This window comes from Eubalaena glacialis, chromosome 6 (genome assembly GCF_028564815.1).
Source record: "Eubalaena glacialis isolate mEubGla1 chromosome 6, mEubGla1.1.hap2.+ XY, whole genome shotgun sequence".
Taxonomy (NCBI): domain Eukaryota; kingdom Metazoa; phylum Chordata; class Mammalia; order Artiodactyla; family Balaenidae; genus Eubalaena; species Eubalaena glacialis.
In genome coordinates this window covers 88,974,683-88,999,617 of record NC_083721.1, presented here as the reverse complement: position 1 = coordinate 88,999,617, position 24,935 = coordinate 88,974,683, and the positions used below count along the sequence as shown (strand labels likewise).

Below are 24,935 nucleotides of genomic sequence, written 5' to 3'. Positions count from 1 at the left end.
GCCTTAGGTGGTCAACTGATGACATATTAAGCAGCAATGGATAAAATGGAAATATTCTACTTACTGATCACTTATTTTGCTGTTTATACACAGTTACACCGATTTCAGTTTGTCATTCTCATTGCTCTCATGTTAAGGTATAGTAACCATGATTTCCCAGATACTTGGTACGTTGTACTATATCAAGTATACATGAATAGTAAGTGTTTGAAAAGGCAAAGTGAAACCCATCTACTAATATTTCTCTTCCATCATTAAATGGATTCTAAAGTATCTTACCCATATTGTGTTGGCTAAAAAATTGAGTTTTTAAAAAAATATCTATGCTTACATGACTCCACATTGTTGTTGTTATCATTTGTAGGACTGCTTCTCTTCACATCTTGACTAGGTGATGCTTGTGCTGCAGTTAAGCTACCCTCTCTCTGATTGCGCTTCTGGGAGATCTGCATTCCTTTGCTTGCCAGACAGCTATCCTGTATTACTCCAAATTTTGCTTTAGTGAAGTAGCCCGTTTTACCAGATATCAAATACTGAAGTATGATAAATCACTATTAAATTTGGTCAATAATTGCTTGCAGGGGAGTTTTTCACCATTACTAGTATAATACTAAAGTATTCTGTTATTGCCAGAAAATGGAGCAGATGGCAAGGAGTTACATCAGAATATAATATTACTGTTTGGTCTTTATCATTGAAAAAGCAAAATTTTTAAATCAAGTTTCTACTGTATGTCATGTCTTTCATCCAGTGTTGTAGCATCCCTCTTGAACTGTATTGTTACCTGTAGATAGACTTCGGTGGCACTCATTGAACAAATAATACAATATCTTACATTTATTAGAGTATAGTTTGAAGAAAATGGAACATTTTCAAGTAGCTCTCTATAGGTTTATTTGATTAAGTTCAGTAAAAGTAGGGACTGCTTGTTTTGGCCAATAAATTTGGCATGTTAAGCAGATTAAAAATAGACATTATATGATCATCTTAAGTGAAATTTAATGAAGTAAAATGTGAGTGCCCTGTGCATTCTATGCTTTGTATCTATTCGTAGAATGCCAGTAATATATCAATAGATATGACATAAAAGAAAGAATACTTGAAGAGATTACTATAATGGCCTCTAAGAAAGGTAACCAGTTCAAGGAAAACGGTGAGATTGTGATATTGGGACAAAAGGATAATAGCAAGGGTAGATAAATAACTAGACAAAAATGTCAGGGACCTATGTATTGATATGATAACCAAGGTTGTGCAGTACATCTTCGGCCAGATTTCCCCAGTCTAATCTAAATTAAAAACTAAAATATATTTTCATGACACTGTGTTATACTGATGCTTAATTTTGTAATACAGCCATTGGGGACTATGCCTTAGGATGAATGAAACTAAAGGTAAGACCCTTCTAGTATTTTTAGTAAAAGTTCATTGGATAGTTACCTGTTTCCACAGAAAATATACTAAAATATACTAAAATTAGAATGACAGCAGAAGACTAGCATGGTCCCTGTGTAAGGCTGATACACACATTCAAGAAGTACTCCAGGGGCTTCCCCGGTGGCGCAGTGGTTGAGAATCTGCCTGCTAATGCAGGGGACACGGGTTCGAGCCCTGGTCTGGGAAGGTCCCACATGCCGCGGAGCGACTGGGCCCGTGAGCCACAACTGCTGAGCCTGCGCGTCTGGAGCCTGTGCTCCGCAGCAGGAGAGGCCACGATAGTGAGAGGCCCGCGCACCGCGATGAAGAGTGGCCCCCGCTTGCCACAACTAGAGAAAGCCCTCGCACAGAAACGAAGACCCAACCACAGCCAAAAATAAATTAATTAATTAAAAAAAAAAAAAGAATCCTCAATGTCTGATCATTGTTTAAAAAAAAAAAAAGAAGTACTCCAAATTTTAAGTTAATGTTTTTATTTGACTCACCAGCAGGCTGTTTTCCTGCCATAAAGGAAATTGGTGGAGTCCAGTTGTACTTTCTTCTTAGCCTGTGAGTATTCCCAGAATCACCACCATGATCATTGCAGCACATTCCAGACCTTGTCATTCAATTTTGAAAATATTGTCCTTGCAGCAGCCAGTTACAGCAATGATATATAAATATATGCTTTGTTCATTTTTTGTGTGTGGTAGTATGTAATAATAGTTACAGACACCATAGCTTAAGTTTAATGACACTGCATAAAACTCAGGAAGTAGAGAAATCCATTGGAAACTGTAGACCATAATGAAGCTTTATGATTGGCCCCTCATCCTCTCTCCTAGATAAGTTTGGCCTTGTGGCAGATAGTACAATCTATAAAATTTGGAATGTTAAGTTGGTCAAAAATGAAAATAATACTACCAAAGTAAAGAGACTTTCTATGAAATATATCTGGATGCAATTAGGTGAATATATTATGTCTGCTAGTACCCCTAGTCAAAGTTGCTAGCTCCAACTTTATTGGATCAAACTAGAGTGAAAATTTACTATTTTGGTATTTGGGGTGTTTTTTTCCTTTCTCTATGGATACTAACTACTTGTTCTGTACAAGGAGGATAGAGCAACTCATTCTACTGAGAAATCTGTAGCTGACACAAGTTTTACTTTGTTTATAATGATAGCATAAGACTTGTTATGCAGGACTCATCTTTTCATCATTGTCAGGAAAGACCATAAGGTTAATCAGTGGGGTGCAGACAAGTTTCAATACATCTAGACACTAGAGAGGTACCACCAGTAGGAATAGTAATTGACTAGAAGTCCCAATAGTGACCAAATTGTCTTCATCCTATGACATAAGGAAATAAGGTAGCTGTTCATTCTTGATAAAGAGAAGAAAAGACAAAGAACAGTGTGAAGCAAATGTTTTCCAAAAGTTCATCTGCCCTCACCCATAGTAGCAGGAGAACTTGAAAGATGACCGTTGAGATATTCAAAGCCATGGGAAGGCTTATGATGGCATTATGCTAAACCAGAAAGAAACAAAAATAAAAGAGGAAAAGCCATTTGTAAACTTCAGGCAGAGAAGTTCTCATTCCTGATGACTTACGGAAACATCTTGCCTTCAGCTTATTACAGGTCTTTAAAAGAATCAAGTCAAGTGAGCTAGAAAACACATTGCTAGTGTTACCTTTTTCTAGATGTTTTAATTTAATTAAGATGTTTACTCTAGATATTCTTAAACTAATGAATTTATCTAGATGGGCCCTGGATGATGTACTCTTTTGTCTCTTCAAAAGAGTACATCCAAGTCCTGGATAGGTGTTAGCTTCATTAGCGTAAGAAAGAGTGAAGTTATGTTTTGTGAAGCCCCCAGGCTTTTGGAAGAAAAAGAGGGGAGAATTAATTTTAATACTGACTTTAAGTTGGAAAGTAGATCCCTTTTATACTTTTTAAAATGAACCCATCGGGCTTCCCTGGTGGTGCAGTGGTTGAGAATCCGCCTGCCAATGCAGGGGACACGGGTTCGAGCCCTGGTCTGGGAAGATCCCACATGCCACGGAGCAACTGGGCCCGTGAGCCACAATTACTGAGCCTGCGCGTCTGGAGCCTGTGCTCCGCAACAAGAGAGGCCGCAATAGTGAGAGGCCCGCGCACCGCGATGAAGAGTGGCCCCCGCTTGCCGCAACTGGAGAGAAAGCCCTCGCACAGAAACGAAGACCCAACACAGCCATTAATTAATTAATTAATTAATAAAAAAAAAAAAAAAGGAACAGTGTGTAGTTAGCATCATCTATATAACTCCAAGTAATAAATAGATTTTATTTCTGAAATATATGGGACATGAGTCTCATTTGTAAAGGGGAATTAGAAAGGACTGTGAGCCCTATTTTTTGGTTATCATCAGTAATAAGTTTGGTTATAAACTTTGACTTGTAAGAGATTAAGCTTTCAGGACCTTTTCTCTTCATCTTCCATGGGAGCTAAAATTTTTGCTTAGCAGGAAATTGGAGTAACATTTCAAGAACTGCTCCATATTTTACATTTCTTTGTAGTAGGCCATGCTTCCTTACTGGGCTGTTCTCTTCATTGATCTCATATTGGTTAAATTTTCATGGAGGCAATCAGGTGCATAATTAGGCTTCTGTTTTCACTGTTGTGTTGAAGTATACTCTTGACCCTTAAATGTAAATACAGCTGCCAAACTTAAATATCATAGAGTTGTTTCTCTCTTTATATAAAAGATACTACTTTGTAACCATTTTTCAAGGAAAGTATCTTTTTTCTCATTAAAAAATTACCCTTTACATTATACCAAATTTCCTTTAAGTATTGCTTCTGTGAACTAAATAGTATCTTACTAAATGTACATTAGCTATGTTGTTGGTTCTTAGCCCAAAAAGATCATCGATCATCACTGCTTATTTCCAGTCAATCCAGATATGATTAAAAGGCATTTATTTTAACATGAAGAGAAAGTTGGTAGTATGGTCTATTTCATTCCCCTTTACTTTTTGCTTTTCCTCACTGGTCGTTATTTTTTTTTTCAGTCCAAAGAGCCAAAAATACTTGTTACCATGACTTTGCATTTTTATTTCTATTATTCATTGCAATTTTCCCCCTTTTTCTTTAAATGAGAAAAACCAATAGAATCTCATGTGTAAACTTAAAGAAGTAGATTTTACAAATTATGTATAGCATAATTCTAAAATAAGAATTTTTGTATTTCCATCTGCTTTTGTCTTACGTCTCTTGTGTTTTATCATTATTGAAATATGTTAGATGACCATTTGATGCTTATGCTCTGCTGAGAATGTACGGACTGAGTTAAACAGACACAGGCCTCATCCTTTAGGAATTTCATGTTTCAGTAAGAATACAGAGACAAATACAAAGATGAGGACAGAGACATCTGTACAGATATCAAATATATCAATAAAATATTCTGCATCAAAAATATTTTTTAAAATCATTTTTAAAAATATCTTTCATCTCCTTACAATAGGCCTGAAACAATAAAGTTCTGTCCCTTTCTGAACACGTGGATCTAGATAGCATTGATCCAATAGATAAGAGAGAGGGAACCTTTATCGAATTTTTATGCTCCAAGCACTATACTGAGGATTTTTTTACGTGTATTATCTCATTTAATTCTTATACCATCACTATGAGGTAGTAACTTTTTTTTTCACTTTGTGCAAATAAGGAAACTGCCTGAAATTTCCTCTCCTGGGGAAGTCTTAATAATTGCAGAGTTCTTCATAGGGTCAGCAGAGCTGAGGGTGATGGAGCGAGCAGTGATGTGAACCAAACCAAACCCTCAGGTTAGACCATTTCTGCTCTGCCATTAAAATAAGACTGTTTTCATATATGCTACTAAATACTGAATAATACCGTAATTGAAAAAACGTAGAGGTTTCCGAAACGTTTTCAGGTCCCTTGGTTATCATTTGTTACAGGTGTTAAGATGTTAAAGCTTAAGTCACTGGTTAGATTCTCTTTATGGAATGGTTAGCTTTGTTTGTTTCTTTGGGCAGAAGGAGGCACCCTTAACTGTGTCCACCTGTGTTACCAATGCTTGCTATTAGTCACAAGGTGGCCTGGTTAAAAAAGAGGAATCAAAGAATTGGAATTTACTACTCTTTTCTACAAATAGAAAAACAAGGCAAACATTAATGTATTTTTTATTTGAAGTATTAGTCATTCTTTTAGTTCTGTATTTTGAAATCATAATTTACCAAATACTGCCATCTTGATCTGAAAAAGTAAATGGGAATTCTAGAGTTACGTGATTTACAGTTTACTTCTGACTGCCTGCTGCCTGTTTTATATGAAGCTGTGATCATCTGTCTTGACTCCGTCACAAAGATGAGAAAAATATTTTCTGGAAAACTATGTCAGTGTGGAATCATTTGTCCTGTTAAATTGTGTGATACTATGAAATATCTCTTATTGTATTTTCCACATTGTTTAACTGTATTTACTTCATAATCCTGTCCTTCCAATTTTCACCTCTATTAATATTTAGGCCCCTTTGAGCTTAAATTTTAAGAAATTTTAATTTATCCTATCACACAGTAAAATTTGAATTTTTATAAGTTCAAATTGGGAAAATTAGTGACTATATTTTGAGATTTGGTATGTTTTCTTTATGTATCTATATAAAATATGAAAATTAAATTTATAATTTAATCTAAGATCAAATATTTATTCATCTATATTTCACCTTATTAATGACTTATGTTTGTTTACCACATTTTTTTTAGTTAAGCGTTTTTTTATTAATTCATTTATTTGGCTGCGGCGGGTCTTAGTTGCAGCACGTGGGCTCTTCGTTGCGGCGCTCAGTCTTCTCTTCTGGTTGTGGCGCGCAGGCTCTAGAGTGCACAGGCTCAGTAGTTGCAGTGCAGACTTAGTTGCCCCATGGCATGTGGGATCTTAGTTCCCCAGCCAGGGATCGAACCCATGCCCCCTGCATTGGAAGGTGGATTCTTAACTGTTGGACCACTAGGGAAGTCCCTGTTTACCACATTTGATTCTGCTTCACATTTGTTCACATTTATTGGTAATCAAAAATCTGTCAGTAGAGGGACTTCCCTGGTGGTGCAGTGGTTAAGAATACGCCTGCCAATGCAGGGGACACGGGTTTGAGCCCTGGTCCGGGAAGATCCCACAGGCCGCGGAGCAGCTAAGCCCATGCACCACAACTACTGAGCCTGAACTCTAAAGCCCGTGAGCCACAACTGCTGAGCCCATGTGCCACAACTGCTGAGCCCAAGAGCCACAATTACTGAGGCTGTGTTCCACAACTACTGAAGCCCACATGCCTAAAATCCATGCTCTGCAACAAGAGAAGCCCATGCACCGCAACAAAGAGTACCCCTGCTCTCTGCAACTAGAGAAACCCCGCGTGCAGCAACAAAGACCCAACACAGCCAAAAATAAATAAATAAATAAATTTATTTAAAAAAAAAAAATCAGTATAAACATTGCTGACCTAGACCTTAATTGTCATTATTTTAAAAATCCATTAGCAAGACCCTTCCTAAGCCCATCTATGGACCTCATGTTAGGGAACGCTTATGTTATATAATGCATTAAATCTCTGAAATGTATTTTCATAACACCTTTTTTATAGCACTACAAATTTAATAGTGAAAATGAATTGCATCACCTTCTAAAGGAATTTAAATTTTCTATATCCTGGTCATGAGAACTTGATTTTCCAACCCGAAGTTGTTAAGGTCTGTCTGAATCACTAAAAGAATGAGTTAAATCTGTTTTCTCATGATATGCTTGTAAAGGTTAGTGAAGGACAGCACTTTGAAAGAAATGGATAATACGCATCCTTCCAGAGCTCGTGTATATTACAGCTGTCTGTTTGGACTCACTCCAACAACAGCTCAGTGACTCTTAGAGGAAGAGAATTTTAGAGGCCCTAACTGGGGCCCAGAATAATTGTACTGAAAGACACTTGCTTCCCATGCATAACCACTGCAGTGAAATTTGTTTAAAATGGTTTCTTATCCCTTAAATCCAATAGGTCTCTCAGTGCTTTTGATTTTCCTTTACAAGGTATCTTTGTCTATCTCTTTTCTTGCTTATTATTGTTGCTACCACTCTTTCGTTCAGGGCCTTGTTACATTTTCCCTGGGATAATTTCAACAAATTAGTTTTCCTACTTACTCATTTATGCTGTAGGATTATGGTGACCCAAATAAAGACCCTATCCTGGAAAAGTCTATCAGGAAGTCAAACATGGATGTAGATAATATAATAATAACGTATTAAGGTACAATTATAGAAATACATATAAGAGGCTGGGTAACATTAAGAAAGGAAGTAATTAACTCTGGAAATAAATATTAAAGAGATTAATCAGACCATGGAATTACTGAGATTTAAATCATGTTATTTCTGTAGTAAGTGTAGAGGCAAGTTTTTGTTCTCTTGTTCTAAATAAACTAAAGATTCATTTGTAATTTTTTAAAAAAACAGAAAAGTTTATTTTCTAGTTAATGAGCAAATAGATGCAGCTGAGATGCAATGGTGGCAACTGAGTTAGCCACAAAACTACTTTAATGTTTTCCTGTTGACCTATCTGAGAATGAGGGTAGAAAATATCTTGTCAACATATGTCTAAATATATATACATTTGTAAATGTGTCAGTGAAATCAGATAACATTTGTTAAATGTATCAGTTAAATAAAAAAATGGTGTTTGTAAAACCTTTGGTCATTCAACAAACATTTATGCAGCTTCTATGTTTGTGGGATATATATATCTAGAAAATACAAGGTGCTTATTTTAGCAAATTGTGGCTGTTTGGGGTGATTAAGCTGCAACCGAGTCAGTATAGATATCCCCTAAGTTTGCAAGTGTACACTTAAAAATAGCTTTCTTATTTTTAATGACTTTCTGATGCACATGTAATATTGATATTTTAGAAACAAATAACTATTTTAAACATAATATACTTCTGAAATTAAAATCTGAATTAAAAATATATAAGATATGCTTTATGTATATTTTAAAGTAATCAAGTTAGAAAAAGTCTCTGCTGTCTTAGCCTGTGTTTATAGAGACTCATAATCCACAGTCAACTAATAGTTTTCTGTACTCTGCCTTGGTGATATTGACGCTAGAGTATCGTACTAGATTTTGGTTGCTGCATTTTGAGATGAATATTATTAGCAAAAGAACACATCCAGTGATGGCAAAGAAGATGACAACAAACTATCTCACCTGGATTATGGTTAAAGGAATTGGGGTTAAAAAACCTAGGGAAAATTCTAATCTCTGTCAATACGTGAAGAGAGAGAGAAGGCGGAACTGTTGGAATAAAGAAGTTTAGGAATAACAACCTTTAGGAATAACTTGAGAAGTGCTTCACAAAAACTTCTACATCAGATAGTGAGCTCCTAACACTGAAAATATTTAAGTGACTTATGAGATACTTGAGCATTTCAAGATTTTAACTTCACTGGCTTAAAATTAATGTCTTTGTTTTTGTTTTCAAAGTACTTAGATTGAAAGTATAGGGTTGTGGTTGAAAAGGCAGGGTTGGGATGACTTATTAGCCAGTGTGCATTTAGAAAATTCTCCAGTTGCTATCAAGTAATTCTGATACCCTTTCAGAGGTAGCAAACTTTTTCTGTAAAAAGCCAGATAGTAAATATTTTCGGTTTTGCAGGCCACATGGTCTCTGTAGCACCTGCTCAACTCTACTGTTGTAGTGCAAAAGCATCATTGACAATACGTAAACACGGTTCATTGGCTGTGTTCCAATTAAACTTCATTTACAAAAGCAGGTGGTGAGTAGGGTTTGGCCTGTGGGCCATAGTTTGACAACCCTTGCCTTAAATGATGAAATCTGGAAATAACATTCTAATATAAATGGAGAAAGGCTTTCAATTTAGGAGTTAAAAACAAATTGTCAAAATGTCATTGTCTTTTTGGGCTGAAAGAGTGCACACTAAGTGTTCAAAATACTGAATTGCCCATTGAAGTAAGAAACCTTTCACTATAAAAGTCAAGTGACAGTGGAGAGTCTGAGACTATTTTCTACTGTTCATTTCTGCTGCATATTTTGTCCTTAAAGGTGTGTTTACTCCTGCTGAGCAATATCATCCATGCCGCATGGACTGCTAATGCAGACAGACCCAACTCCTACCAAGACATAAATGCAGGTTCAGGCCTTCTAAGAACAAAAAAGACTTTCAGTGCCTCCTGCCTAAGCACAGTAATTTTTAACAGTAATTTTAATACCAGAACAAGGAAGTGAACAGAAGTCTCTGATCAGCAAGGTATCTGTTACATGTTTTGTTCTAACCTCATAAAGCAGAGGTTCTCATATCATTTGGTCTGTTGGCCTTTAGCTAATAGGCTGTTAGAAAATGATGGTCAAATGTGGATGCTGACTAGAAATGAATAACAGAAGAACAGGAGGCTACTCTCATAAGGCAGTCTGGCCACAGCTGAGAAGTGACCATTGACTGCTAGAAAACCAGGGGGTGAGAGCGTTTTTAAATCACAGTCTCCAACCTGGGGTCATTGGTTTTAGGGTCAGAAATACCCTCAGACTCCTCAGTAATACTGAAAAGCTTTGCTATCTTGTGTTTTAGTATAGCACAGCAATTCATTTTATAATGAGGACTGTAATTCATCAAGACAAGGGTAAGTTGTGAAATATATTTATATATACTCTTTTAGGAAAACAGAACTGCCCCAGTTGAAATAACTTATTATTAGATATATTTAAAAATTAGGATAAGCAAAACCAATTTATTTCCTAACAGTTCTGAATAATTGTGATTTGTCAGTATGTGACTATTTAGTCCTGGCATTCTGAACTCAAAAGCCCAATAGAGTAGTTCCTTGACTCTTAAAGTGTTTTCTTTTTAGCAAATACATTTTTGTCGCCTCAGACCTCCAAATTGCATAGATTCATATTTTAAATATTAATCTTAGAGTGATTTATCCCCCTCTACTGCTTTTAAAGTAAGTTTTTCTTTGTAAATAGGTTATGCCCTTAAGTTTGGATAATTCCACCTTCTTTATCAACATTTAATTTTTTCTATAGTGTAAAGGCCATTTATTTAAAACATTATATACTCTGATTTCTTAACTTTAGGGATTTTCCTCCAAATTTGGGAAATTGAGAAGATTAAGTTTTTACACCTTGGTTTAATGTTTATTTGATTATATCCTATATTTAAAAACAAAATTTTAAGAAATCTGAATTTAAAAATCATGAAAAAAATGTCATCATTCTCGTGTTCAAAATACTTCAGAGACTCCCTTTTACTTAGAGTGTACTACATAAAATTCAAACTCCTTAAAATGGAGTCTGCCCACCTTTCTGGCTCCTGCCTACCTCTCACCCCTCCTTCTTTATCACGTATCCTACCTATTCTCATGCACTTCAAGTAATAAAAACAACTTGTATTGCTGGTAAAAGGTGCATTCTTTCATGGTCTGTGACTTTGCACACATACTCTTGCGGCAGTCTAAAACACCCTTCTCATCTAGCTCTCCCATGTCCAAGCCACCTCTTCTCTGCAAAATCCCTACTAATCTGTAATACTCAGACTTTACCTCTGTGATGCCTTCCCTAGCCTCCTCAGGCAGTTGGAGATTTCCTGTGACTTTTCCAAAGTTCATATTCTGTCTTATAACAATTTTCCATTGTTAAAGTTGTTCCTGTGTCTTGTCTTTCCCCAGTAAACTCAACAACCAAAGAGAAAGCATCTATTTACCATTGTTTTCATACTATTTAACTTAGAACCTGGCACAAGCAAGTATTTCTCCAAAAAGGAGGATTCCTCACACCTAAGCCATAAATAGCTGTACCAATTATATAGGGATACTAGGGGTTTGGGGAACTAGAAGCAGCTGCAAAAGTACCAGCATCTGAGCCACATTCTAAACTCATCTGTGAGCCTTGCAATACCAGTGCTACCTTCAAGTTTCAGCACTTGACACTGGCGCTGCTTTATGAAGCTGAAGCTCCTTATTTACTTGCCTCCCTCTGTAAAAGAACCCAAGCCCCTTTTTCCCATCCCTAACTGATGCCAGTCCTGAATAATTCATAATAACTTGAAAAGATAATATGGGTATACTTAACAGGTTTATTAATAATATTTAACATTTTTGAGTGCTTACAGTGTGCCAGTCTCTTTGCTTACATGTTTTTCATATATTACCTCATCTAATACCACAGTCTGATGAAGTATATGCCATTATCCCAACTTAACAAATTGGGGCAGGGGGCGGCAGGGGTGGGGAGTGATATAAGGTGCCGTGAGATGAATTAAACTGCTCAAGGCCATACAACTGTTAACTAAGGCAGACAGAATGTGAATCCAGTATAACTTCAGAGCCCATTCTCTTATTTACCACCAGTGAATATTCCTGCCATAACTGAAGTCCAAATAGCAGCATGGTTATAATGTACACTTTGAAATCATCTAGACCTGGATTCAAAATCCGTATCTAACATTTACTGGTGGCAAATAACTTTACTTCTCTGACCTTCGGTTTTCTCATATGTAAAATGGTTATTACCTACACCAAAAGGGTTATTGCCTGCAAAAGTGCAAGATATATACTAAATACTAAGTGTTAGCTCCATTTGCCTCTTCTACACTTCTGTTCTTGTGAGTTCTGAGGTAATGGTTTGAACAGAATAAGGCCTGGCAGAAGAAGACAAATAAAGTTAGCTTCCTCTCTCTTCTGTATAGTACTACCAGCGTGTCGACCAGTGCCTGCCTTCCAGGATCGCCAAGTGTCTTATAGCTGTGATTGAATTTATTCTCTTAATGAGAAGGGCGTGTCTTGAGTATTTACTAGTTGTTAATTGCCCATAAATATACTATAGTAGAATAAGGATTAAAATCAGTGATCTGTTGTACTAGACTTCTCTTTTGCTAATTCTTAGGAAACATATGGGACTCTGGGGGTTGTTATTTATTATATATAAAATAGTTGCCTACATGATTCCGTAACATAGATCAGTTAGTGCCATTCAACAAAGAAAACTATAAACACAGCTGCTGTTTTAGTGTGGTTTGTGGTTTGGTTTTGTTTTTGTTTGAACTTTTTTGTGCAGGCAGATCATCATTTAAAAGTAGTCATTTGGCATTTTCCCTTGCATTCTTCAAATTTTTTTGTATGTTTTTAAAAAGCTTAGCTTAAGTCACTTTATAATTATGCACTCAGATTGATCCATCTGGTCTTTTTGCTAGCCAATGAATTTTCTTTTAAAAGTATAGAAAATAGGATAATTATATTTTAAATCCTATAACTTCAGTGAGTCCCTTTTATAAATTTGAAGAAAATATTTTCAAGTATTAAAAAATAATTTTTTATTCCTTATTGTCTTTCTATTGATTTCTGTATTTCCAGAGGTAGGGAGAGGGCTTGAAATTTCTCCTATTTCTACTCCTCACCTCCTTCATATGTTATAACTCTGAAACATACCATAAACACTTGTTTGCAACTGAGAATGGGTACAGCAGAAATGTCTGATCAAAATAGGTCCTATTGTTCTCTCTAGGTTGCACTGGCTGTGAGGAGAAAGATGGATTGTAGGGGGCAAATGTAGATGTAGTAAGACCATTTAGGCCTTTGCAGTGGTCCAGACAAGAAATAGTAGTGGCCCGACCCAAGGTACTAAGAGATTCAGGATATGGAATTAACGGAATTTGTTGATGGATTAGATGTTGCCGAGTATGACATAAAGGAGTCAGAGATAGGTTTCTGGATTAGATATATCATGCTCCTCACCTCTTTCTCACTGTGTTTGTTCAACTTCTGCTTATCCCTAAAGAATTTAGTTTATATGTTACCTCCTATGGAAAACTTTCCCACTCCAGCTTCCATTAAGTTAGGTGACCACTCTATGTGCTTTTATAGCACCTGGAACTTCGTAAGAACATTTTTTTTCTGTTTTGTACCTGTGAATGTATTACCCCACACCCATATACACATAACCTTCACACTCTTGACTTTGTCTTGTGAGGGCAAGGGCCATGCCTGTCTTACTTATCATCATATTCCCAGCACCTAACATGGTCCTGGGGACAACACCAATACATTTTTGGTGAATAAACAAAGTGTTATTTATAGCTATTGTCTACAGTGCCTGATAGAGTAATTGAATACGTAAGTTATCTGGGCTCTTTTTTGATTCATTCCTCTGGCTTAACTTTTATTTCTTTTTTATTTTCTTAATATCTCAGACCTTATTTTTTCTTATATCTTTACAGTTTAGCTTACTGAATAAAAGAAAATATAAACAGCAAGAAATAAAATTTTGCTTTGTGGGTTTTGACAGTATCTTCCAAAGGAACCCCTAAGGTTGTTGACATCTAAAATAAGTGAGGGCTTCAGATTGTAATAATACTTAATATTTTTCAAAATATTATAAGTGCTTAACACAGTTTGTTAGAACATTATACTGACAAAAAGAGTAATTGGATGTGTAGATCAGTTCATTTCAATCAGAAGTATTAGCACTGGGTTATTTGATAAAAGGGATGGATCATTGCAAATTCATCATCATATTTCAAGGAAAATGCATTGATGACACTTTACATTATAGTGAATATATAACTAAATTATACTGAAAAGCTTATTATACTTAAGCTTTATACTTAAGTAAATTTAATTATACTTAAAATACTTAGATACGGTCTAAGATATCACTTAGACAATAATCAATACAAAAAAGGAAATTACAACGATTTTTCTTTCTTTTCTTAAGAAATAAAAAAAGACTAAGCTATGTAAATTCTAGTTACCACAGGGTGGAGGTAGGGGTGTAAAAGGAAAAGGATTTGACTTCTCTAGCCTTTACTTTACTCATCTTTAAAATAAAAACAATGGACCCATGATCTAAAAGAGCCTTTCCAGCCCAAATTCTGTTGCTCCATAAAATAGAAAAGAATGATATATTATGGAAATTTTGGTTTCAGTTGCAACTTACTATTTATTCTCTCCATTGCCCCAGCTCTGTCTTGATAAGAACTGACTTTAAAAATCCATTCAAATAAAACTTTTTTTATTGAATGAATTTATTAAATACAAGTGATTTTTTTTCTGATTTCTGCTTTGGAATCAATTCTTTTAGCCTAATTAGGAGCAGCAATCTAAGATGAATTGTAATTACCCTAATCATTTCAAACTACAGAAAATGAATTTTTGCATTTAGTAATGCCATAAATGTATTCTTCGATGGTTGTTTCTCTTTTAACATATGTTTTCTTTCTTTGGTTTAGATTTCTGCTTTGGGACAACCACGCATCTAATTCCTTAAAGTACTTTTATATGTAAAACTTGTAAAGGATCAGAACAATGCCTCCAAGACCATCATCAGGTGAACTGTGGGGCATCCACTTGATGCCCCCAAGAATCCTAGTAGAATGTTTACTACCAAATGGGATGATAGTGACTTTAGAATGCCTCCGTGAGGCTACATTAATAACTATAAAGCATGAACTATTTAAAGAAGCGAGAAAATACCCTCTCCATCAACTTCTTCAAGATGAATCTTCTTACATTTTCGTAAGTGTTACCCAAGAAGCAGAAAGGGAAGAATTTTTTGATGAAACGAGACGACTTTGTGACCTTCGGCTTTTTCAACCCTTTTTAAAAGTAATTGAACCAGTAGGCAACCGTGAAGAAAAGATCCTCAATCGAGAAATTGGTATGATAAAATTTTGAAATGGCCTTGTCATCCCATTCTAAATGCAAATAACTTTGAAGCTTAACTATTTTCTCATTAGTAAAATATTTTGTCTGAACTGGTTAATTACCTTTGTAATCTTAAATAAATAGATTTCAAAATAAAAATCATTACAAATCTAAAGTTTTTTTGACTGTTAGGCTGAGGAACTATTTTTAACACCTTGGTATTATTCTGTAAAGTTTTCTTTAAGAAGTATCATTTGTAGGGATGATTTATATTTGTGATATCCCAGTTTTGTTTTGTCTTTTAAAAAATAATTGATATGAATAACGTTTGCTACCTTTGCTCCAAATTGCCGAACAGATCATATTTTATATATTAAAAATATTTGAGATCTTGTCAATTCTTACTATATGTATTCATCAAAAATTTTATTAACAAAGAGAAACTTCTTTATTGTGATCTTCCATATCTACCAAGTTCCCTATTTACAATAAACATGGTCTTACTGTGTGTTTAACAGAATGTTATATTCTCTATATAATTTTTTTAAGGTTTTGCTATTGGCATGCCAGTGTGTGAATTTGATATGGTTAAAGATCCAGAAGTACAGGACTTCCGAAGAAATATTCTCAATGTTTGTAAAGAAGCTGTGGATCTTAGGGATCTCAATTCACCGCATAGTAGAGCAATGTATGTCTATCCTCCAAATGTAGAATCTTCACCAGAACTGCCAAAGCACATATATAATAAATTGGATAAAGGTAAGAAAATTGTAAATCTACCATAATTGGTCGCTATAGTGAAAACTTCTATCTGTGCGTATATCTTTGTACAGTCTTTTTATCCTAGCTAGAGGATAAGCTTCTTGAAGGCAGGGAATGCTTTACTGACAAGATATAGTTGAGTGCCAGGTACACAACTTTTTTTTTTTAAATCTTGAATTATTTTATTTGTGTGTGTCCTCATGAAATGTGTAATACTTTGTGTGCTGTATTTTCTTTATAATTGAATTTATTTACTTATTTATTTTTTATTGGGGTATAGTTGTTTTACAATGTTGTGTTAGTTTCTGCTGTACAGCGAAGTGGAGTTCCCTGTGCTATACAGCAGGTTCTTATTAGTTATCTATTTTATACATATTAGTGTATATATGTCAATCATAATCTCCCAGTTCATCCCACCCTCATCCCTCACTTTCCCCCCTTGGCATCCATACATTTGTTCTCTACATCTGTGTCTCTATTTCTGCCTTGCAAACTGGTTCTTCAGTACCATTTTTCTAGATTCTGCATATATGCGTTAATATACAATATTTGTTTTTCTCTTTCTGACTTACTTCACCCTGTATGACAGTCTCTAGGTCCATCCAGGTCTCTACAAATGACCCAATTTCATTCCTTTTTATGGCTGAGTAATATTCCATTGTATATATATACCACATCTTCTTTATCCATTCGTCTGTCGATGGACATTTAGGTTGCTTCCATGACCTGGCTATTGTAAATAGTGCTGCTATGAACATTGGGGCACATGTGTCTTTTTGAATTATTGTTTTCTCTGTGTATATGCCCAGTAGTGGGATTGCTGGGTCATATGGTAATTCTTTCTTTAGTTTTTTAAGGAACCTCCATACTGTTCTCCATAGTAGCTGTATCAATTTACATTCCTACCAACAGTGCAAGAGGATTCCCTTTTCTCTGCACCCTCTCCAGCATTTATTGTTTGTTGATTTTCTGATGATGCCCATTCTAACCAGTGTGAGGTGATACCTCATTGTAGTTTTGATTTGCATTTCTCTAATAATTAGTGATGTTGAGCATCTTTTCATGTGCCTCTTGGCCACGTGTATGTCTTCTTTGGTGAAATGTCTATTTAGGTCTTCTGCCCATTTTTGGATTGGGTTGTTTGCTTTTTTGATATTGAGCTGCATGAGCTGTTTGTATATTTTAGAGATTAATCCTTTGTCCATTGATTCGTTTGCAAGTATTTTCTCCCATTCTGAGGGTTGTCTTTTTTTCCAGGTACACAACTTGTGTGCAGTAAGTAGTGATTGATTGAATGAATGTGTGCATATGGTGCTGATCCCTTGGTGAATTGTTTATCTCAGAATAAAACTGAAAAAAAAAAAAACATTGAGTTTGAAATTCACTGTTACAGAATTATAGCTGATTATCTTTTTACAAATAAAAATAAATAGAAATAGAAATATTTTATGAAATTTTGGGGAAACGTCACACATTCTTACTATATACAAAGAAAAAGTAAATTTCCTAATCTTAATGTTAGATGCAGTATTTAACTCTGATCATAGTGAGTGATAATATATAAGTCGACTTTTGACAATATATCAATTTCTAGAATTAAGTGTACATGAGAATATATAAACTAATTGTTTTAGAAATGAAAATATCATTGTGTCAGATAAATGTTTGTATTTTTCAGGATAACAAAGTGAAGTTTTTAATTGAAAGTTATAGAATAAGTTAACTTAATACACTATTAAATATAATATTCACTCAGTAGAATAAATTAAGACATCTTATTACTATCTTAGCCATATTTTTCAAAGTAGTTTAATGCTTATATAACATAAGGTCTTCATTAAAAGTTCATTTCTGGGCTTCCCTGGTGGTGCAGTGGTTGAGAATCTGCCTGCCAATGCAGGGGACACAGGTTCAAGCCCTGGTCCGGGAAGATCCCACATGCTGTGGAGCGGCTGGGCCCGTGTGCCACAACTGCTGAGCCTGCGCTCTGGAGCCCGCAGGCCACAACTGCTGAGCCCCACGTGCTGCAAGTGCTGAAGCCTGTGTGCCTGGAGCCTGTGCTCCACGAGAGGGGCCACTGCAGTGAAAGGCCTGCACACCGCAACGAAGAGTTGTCCCCGCTCGCCGCAACTAGAGAAAGCCCGCGCACAGAGCAAAGACCCAACGCAGCCAAAAATAAATAAATTAAATAAATAAATTAAAAAAAAATTCATTTCTACTTTAGCATACTTTTTAAAATGGAATGCTCTTTTTATTTTTCCCCACTACTCTTTATGAAATATTTCCAACATATAGAAAATTTGAAAGAATTTTACTATGGATACCTACACCACTCTAACATAGTTTTAATCTTTTCATTTTCATTATTTTTTTTTTTTGGTCCCCCAGCTTAAAGCTTAATTATTCTTCTTAAAAGGAAAAAAAATAGAAAATTTATTTTTTTCCCCTTCCTCCCCCATCTTTTCTCTCATTCTGATTCAGCATCTTTCTTTAAGTCTCCATGATTCTTTCCCACAGTTCCCAGAAACTCTTCTACTTAAGGTACTATTGAACCTTTGATGCCATCATGAGTCACTCTTCACAGGGGTTGTATCTATGAAGTATGTCATGTAGTTTAGAATGGAAATTAGCTTGGTCTCAGGTCATTGAGACACACAGTAGTCACAGTTTTGTGTGCTTGCCTTAAAACATGAGATTTGGGCATGGTTTGGCAGCCCTATCAGATTTGAAGATTTGGTCGTTCTACCTGATATTTACCTGTATGTAATTAAGGTTGATTATAAATCATTATGGTTAGTGCATACTTTTTGAAATTTGTCTCTTGAAGAATGAAATATATGTGGTGACTGCATCTAATATTATTTTCCTATTATAGGGCAAATAATAGTGGTGATTTGGGTAATAGTTTCTCCAAATAATGACAAGCAGAAGTATACTCTGAAAATCAACCATGACTGTGTGCCAGAACAAGTAATTGCTGAAGCAATCAGGAAAAAAACGCGAAGTATGTTGCTATCATCTGAACAACTAAAACTCTGTGTTTTAGAATATCAGGGCAAGTATATTTTAAAAGTGTGTGGATGTGACGAATACTTCCTAGAAAAATATCCTCTGAGTCAGTATAAGGTGAGTAACAAATTTCAAAGATCTTAATTTTAAATTTAAAAGGTAAATCACATTGGGAACTGGCATCTGTATTTAGGACATAGTTTTTGAAAATTAAAAAAATTTTTTTTTGGCCATGCTGCACAGCTTACGGGATCTTAGTTCCCCCATCAGGGATTGAACCTGCGCTCCAGCAGTGAAAGCGCCAAGTCCTAACCGCTGGACTGCCAGGGAGTTCCCAAAATTAAATAATTAATATTAGTAAATAGCATTAATAAGTTTATTTTTTACACTATATTTAATTTGAGAGACTGATGAATTTGAGACAACTGATGCTATTCTTTTAGATTTTATATAATTAATATTTGGGGACCTGACTACATATATGGGTAAGCTGATTAATGTTTTACAGTTGTAACAATAGTTATATCATTATTCAGATACAAACATTTGATTTGGTGACTGTTTAATTGTGCCGTGAGGTAAGATATAATAATGTTTCAGGTATTCTACATGCAAAAAATGCATCGTGTGCTTTTCTGGATAGGTCCAGTTCTATAGTGGGAATACTTTTATAGCCAATAGGAATTTTAAATAACATGGAACTTGCCCAAAAGGCTTTTCATGTGCCTGACTTTCTTAAAAAAGTGTTTGTTGTATTCATTTGAATAGGCAGTGTAAGGAATAAGGTAAATGTGTTCTTTGTCAAAAAAAAAAAAAAGTTCGCAGTTATACTAATCCCCAAATATGGGGTATTTAATGATTTTTGTCCCCTCCCAAGCAGTGGCACTAGAAGGAATTAAAATAAACATTTCAAAAAATCCATGATCTGTAGTTAATTAAGGTGTACTATAAATACTTCCCTACTCTCTATTTCTATTCATTAAATAAATACCTATAAGAAGCAACTGTATTTGTACCAAGCATATGTCAAGTACTGATTTACAATACCAAGCAAGATATGGTTCTGGCTTTTAGGTTGCTTACAGTATAGTAGGGCTTATGGGTAAGAAAATAGGTTTTTGTAATATGTGTACAGTTGCTTAAAAATCTCTATCCTAACTACCATTTCAGAGTTCAAACCAATGCATTTTAATATTTTTTAAAACATATTCCATAATTTTATTAGTCTCCTCTCTTTGTGGTTTTTGGATGTTTTTGTTCTGTTTTTTTTTTAACAAAACAAATATTTCTCAAGAAATGTTGGGACAGAAGAACAAGTGGGCAGCAACTCTTGGATTTGACATCAGTATGACTTAATAGATTGAATGGCAGAGGCTTTCTAAATGATGTTGCTTTTCCTTTAACAAGCACCTGTGTTATGTTTTCAGTTGGCTAGAAAACATCTACCTCAGCTTATAGTCCTTTTCTGTAATTCTAATATCTAGTGTTTTCATAATGAGTATCTTCTTATCCTTATTTTTAATTCCATTTTTCTTTTCTTTCTTTTTCCTTCCAGTTAAAGGTAGAGCTACAGTCTAAAAAGCTGACCTTTGTTTTTCTTTTCTTTTATACAATTTATATTCTAAGATGTGTTTGGTTTATCTGTGCTATAACCTAACTCCCAAATGTTAGTTTTTTAAATGTTATAAATATAGCAACTGCTAAGAAATGTGTCTATAATGTTTGATTTTTAAATTACTTTTGCAGATTAGTATGTAAATTCTCCTAGTACTCTTATATGTTGCCTTTAAAATGAAAAACCTTACAAGAAATGGCTTCTCTCCTCCCACCTTAATCTCTTACAGTATATAAGAAGCTGTATAATGCTTGGGAGGATGCCCAATTTGATGCTGATGGCTAAAGAAAGCCTCTACTCTCAACTGCCAATGGACTGTTTTACAATGCCATCTTATTCCAGACGCATCTCCACAGCTACACCATATATGAATGGAGAAACATCTACAAAATCCCTTTGGGTTATAAATAGTGCACTTAGAATAAAAATTCTTTGTGCAACCTATGTGAATGTAAATATTCGAGACATTGACAAGGTAAGGTCAAGTGTTGATGTTTATTATTGTATATAAATTATTTTATATAAATCTTTTTTATTGACGTGTATAATAATCTGTTGGCCTGCAGTATGTTTTCAGTTGGCTAGAAAACATCTACCTCAGCTTACAGTCATTTTCTGTAATTCTAATATCCCTAATTCTAATAATTCTAATACCCATAATTCCAAGCTCTTAAAACCAAACTTTTACAGAATTCATTTGGCAGGAAAACCTGACCTAACCTGAAGCGAGGTTTTTTACAGTCTTTATTTATCCCACTTAGTGTAAATATCCATATGTTTTGTTGCAGAAATATTAATTTCTTTATGGAGTGCTGCTTTAACTGCTAAGAGTACTAAGTAATATTTAGTATATGTACCAATTTATCTTTCTAAAATATGAAAAACTCTGAATTACATACCTGGCCTAAAGGGATTGTGGGCCTATCTTGATTTTTAATAGTGTAATATCCGCCTGAAGGCAGCAGTACATTTTGGTGAAGAATCTGCATCAGTATTAATTTACTACACATGTGAAGAAAAAGAGAACAGAAAAGCTACATCTGAACAGAAACTTTAATTGATTCTCTCATTCATATCAGTTACATTGTTTTGATAATGTTTAATATTGGTCTGGTCTAGTATGTATGTGTGCATGTGTATATATATATATGTATGTGTATACACATAACTTTTTATTTTCCTTAGATCTATGTTCGAACAGGTATCTACCATGGAGGAGAACCCTTATGTGATAATGTGAACACTCAAAGAGTACCTTGTTCCAATCCCAGGTAAGGAAGTATACATGAGTTTATATTTCCAAAAGTCATATTAGTGTTTAGCAGTATAATAAATAAAAGTAGTATAGTTTACATCATTAGTTTTATACAAGTCATATATAATTACCAGACATTTACATATAGAACATGAGGACATTCCGTCTAATGAGTATCAATCACAGGATCACTTTATTGATTCTCCCTAAAATGTTATCGGAAAGGTTTTTCTGATCCTCTCTTCTCATTGTGTCAAGGAGAGAGCAGAATGTGGTTATAGTTTTGTGCTGATGATTCCTTACATTAGATCCATAAACCTAGCATTTTATTCCTTTTTTATCTCCATTTGCATTTCCATTAATAAGTGAGAGTTGGCAAACAACTTTAGAGCTGGACTACTCTGAGGCAGTTTCCTTTACAGTACTCCCAAGAATACGTATTTATGACATTCAAATAAAGAATCTTGGGGAACAAACCAGTTTCTTAGTGGGAGGGGGTGTTATTGGGAACATTTTTAAATGATTACTGCCTAGATAAAATGAAGAAATAAAAGGTAGTATAATTCAACAGCTTGATATCCTGCCATTTCTTTGCTTCTCTGTATAGAATCATTTGGGGATAAAAGTTTATTCTTGAAATTAATAGTAATATTTTAAGAGAACTCAAACTGGTATTAAATGTTAAAGATGGACTTTTTAGACTAGCAATAGAGCTAACTAGTGGATCTTCCGGAAGTAAATTTCATAATCAATTCAGACTGAGTTCTAGGAGAGTCAAGAAAAAGTTCTGGTGTTGTAATTAAATTGATAGAGGTGAGAGAGCCTACGTAAAGTTCAAAGAGATGGTAGCCTTCTCTACCAGGAGGAAGGGAAATAGTTCCCCGCCCTGCCTGAACCATCATAGGTCAGAAAGTATCAATACATCATTCTGGTTAGAAGTTATGCTGTGGCAACAGACCACACCAGAATCTTCTAAATTTTTTGTTAGAACAACAAATGTTTATTTCCCACTCACACAGCGTATCTGTCACAGGTTAGGTGGGTGGTTGTGCAAGGAGCAGAAAAACAATATTTGAGGAAATAATAGCCAGAATTTTCCAAATTTGGTGAAAACTATAAAACCAACAATCTAAGGAGTTCAACAAGCCCCAAGCAAAGACCCCAAAATAATGTTGGATAGATTTATCCTAGTTCTTTCAAGTACCAAGAATAAACAGGCTTTGGAAAAGTAAAAGGTAAATTTATTTAATAATATAAGATTAAAATGTCAAAATTTTAATATCTTAAAGTAGCTATTCATAAAGGACTTATATTTTATTGTCTTTCCTTTAAGAATATCTGTAAGGTAAAATCCCTGTGGTAGTAGTATAAAGATTTAAGTAAATTTTAAAACTTTTCTGCATTTACAAAAAAGATCAGAGGTAAAAGTATATGAAGTTATTAGAAAGATAGAATCTTAAAAATTCTTACTGAGATTAAGTGATTGTTCTAAATCTGTTCTTTCTATATGCTAAATAAATTAGATACTTTATGATTTCCTTATAAATGTTACCAGTTATCTCCCAATGTCAAAATCAATTTGGAATATATATATAAAACCATTGCCAAAATAAAGAACTTAATTGGGTATGGGTGGGTGTGTGTGTGAAAGGAACATGCTTTATTCGGTTAGCATAATACTGAGCTACATTAATAAGACACAGTTCTCTTAGAAAGTGTGTAGAAAATTTCTCACTAATTATGAGCACTTCTAAAAATTTCAGAGTAGTAAAAAGTACTAGGTACATTTGAGATACATCTTCTAATTTTTCTTGAATTACTGTGGACTTATCAAATCTCACAGTATTTCTTTTCCCTGCATTTGTTGTCTCCTTTCCCTTTCGATTTCCTTCTAGCTAAGTTCCCCCATTTTAAATGTAAGTCTTCTCTGTATAAAAGGACAATATATTTCTTTTTATCTTTGCCCACACTCAAGCAAAGATACTAGAATAAATAGAACTTATTTTACTGATGGTTTTATACCTTAGTCTGACTAATTAAAAGTAGAATTCTTATACTGTTTTGTTAATTAAGTCTTGTTTTATTTATAATCAGAAAACAGAACAGAATTATAAAGAAGCCATTTGAAAAGTTTTCAAAGTTAATATCTAACACTTGAGCTTTTAACATGGACCAGTTACTGTTCTAAGTGCTTTACTTATGTTATCTCATTTAATCTTCAAAACAACTTTCTGAGAGTAGGTACTATTATTCGTCCCATTTCACAGATGAAAAAACAGACAAAGCGAGGGTTACACATATAGTAAAATAGTAGAAACAAGATTTTACTCCAGGTAGTCTGACTTCTGAGTCCAAACTTTTAGCCATTACTATAATGTTTTCTAATTAAAAAAAAAAAAATACTACTTATTATACTTGGCTCTTTACAAGTATGTTTACCAAATATAGACATAATTTTGCATGTCACATCCAATAAATTGAAGGGAATTTATCATAAAAATTTGAATAATTTTTATCATCACTTGTAGTAGCTTCTTATGCTTTCCTTATTATGAATGTCAAGTTTTATTACCTCTTGTGAAGTAGTTAGTTACTCTAAAATTTACATACTTTCTCCTTACATATCTTTTATTTTATTTACATACTGACTTATTTAAATTAATAGGCTCTTCTGAATGAAACTACATCATATATAAAAGTAATTAAATATAATTTTAATCATAATAGGAAATCTAATTTTATCTTATTTAGTTTCCCTTTTCTCTTTGCCTCTTCTATAAGCTAATTTGTTTTTTATTTTTACTGAAATATAGCACAAATGCATAAATCATAATTGCACAGTTCAGTGAATTATCACAAGGTGAATACCTATATAGCCACTGTGCTGGTCAAGAATTAGAACATTTACCAGCATTCCAAAAACCCCTCCTCACACTCCTTCCCAATCCATTAATCTTCTCTCCTCCCCAAAGATAACTACTATCTTGATTTCTAACACTATTGGTTAGTTTTGGTTGTTCCTGAATTTTATATAAATGGACTGAAGGAGTAGATGTTCTTTTGTGTCTAGCTTCTTACACTCAATGTTATGTTTGTAAGATTTCATCCATATTGTAAATAACTGGTGTTCATTTCTGTTGATATATAGTATGCCATTATATGAATATACTACCATTTAT

At 34.4% G+C, this 24,935-nt stretch overlaps 1 protein-coding gene and 1 non-coding gene across 2 annotated transcripts in view; both read left to right on the top strand.

Moving 5' to 3' along the window:
* PIK3CA (phosphatidylinositol-4,5-bisphosphate 3-kinase catalytic subunit alpha) overlaps positions 1–24,935 on the top strand; it is a 99,510-nt gene that overhangs the window by 53,502 nt on the left and 21,073 nt on the right. Inside the window, exons 2-6 of the mRNA XM_061193403.1 lie at positions 14,701–15,128; positions 15,665–15,874; positions 18,753–19,003; positions 20,731–20,976; positions 21,687–21,772. Coding sequence (XP_061049386.1) covers positions 14,777–15,128; positions 15,665–15,874; positions 18,753–19,003; positions 20,731–20,976; positions 21,687–21,772 — 1,145 coding nt within the window. The 5' untranslated portion in view covers positions 14,701–14,776. The remainder of the gene's footprint in view (positions 1–14,700; positions 15,129–15,664; positions 15,875–18,752; positions 19,004–20,730; positions 20,977–21,686; positions 21,773–24,935) is intronic.
* LOC133094151 (U6 spliceosomal RNA) lies at positions 1,444–1,552 on the top strand. Its single transcript, XR_009701370.1, has one exon. It is a non-coding gene; the product is annotated as a U6 spliceosomal RNA (small nuclear RNA).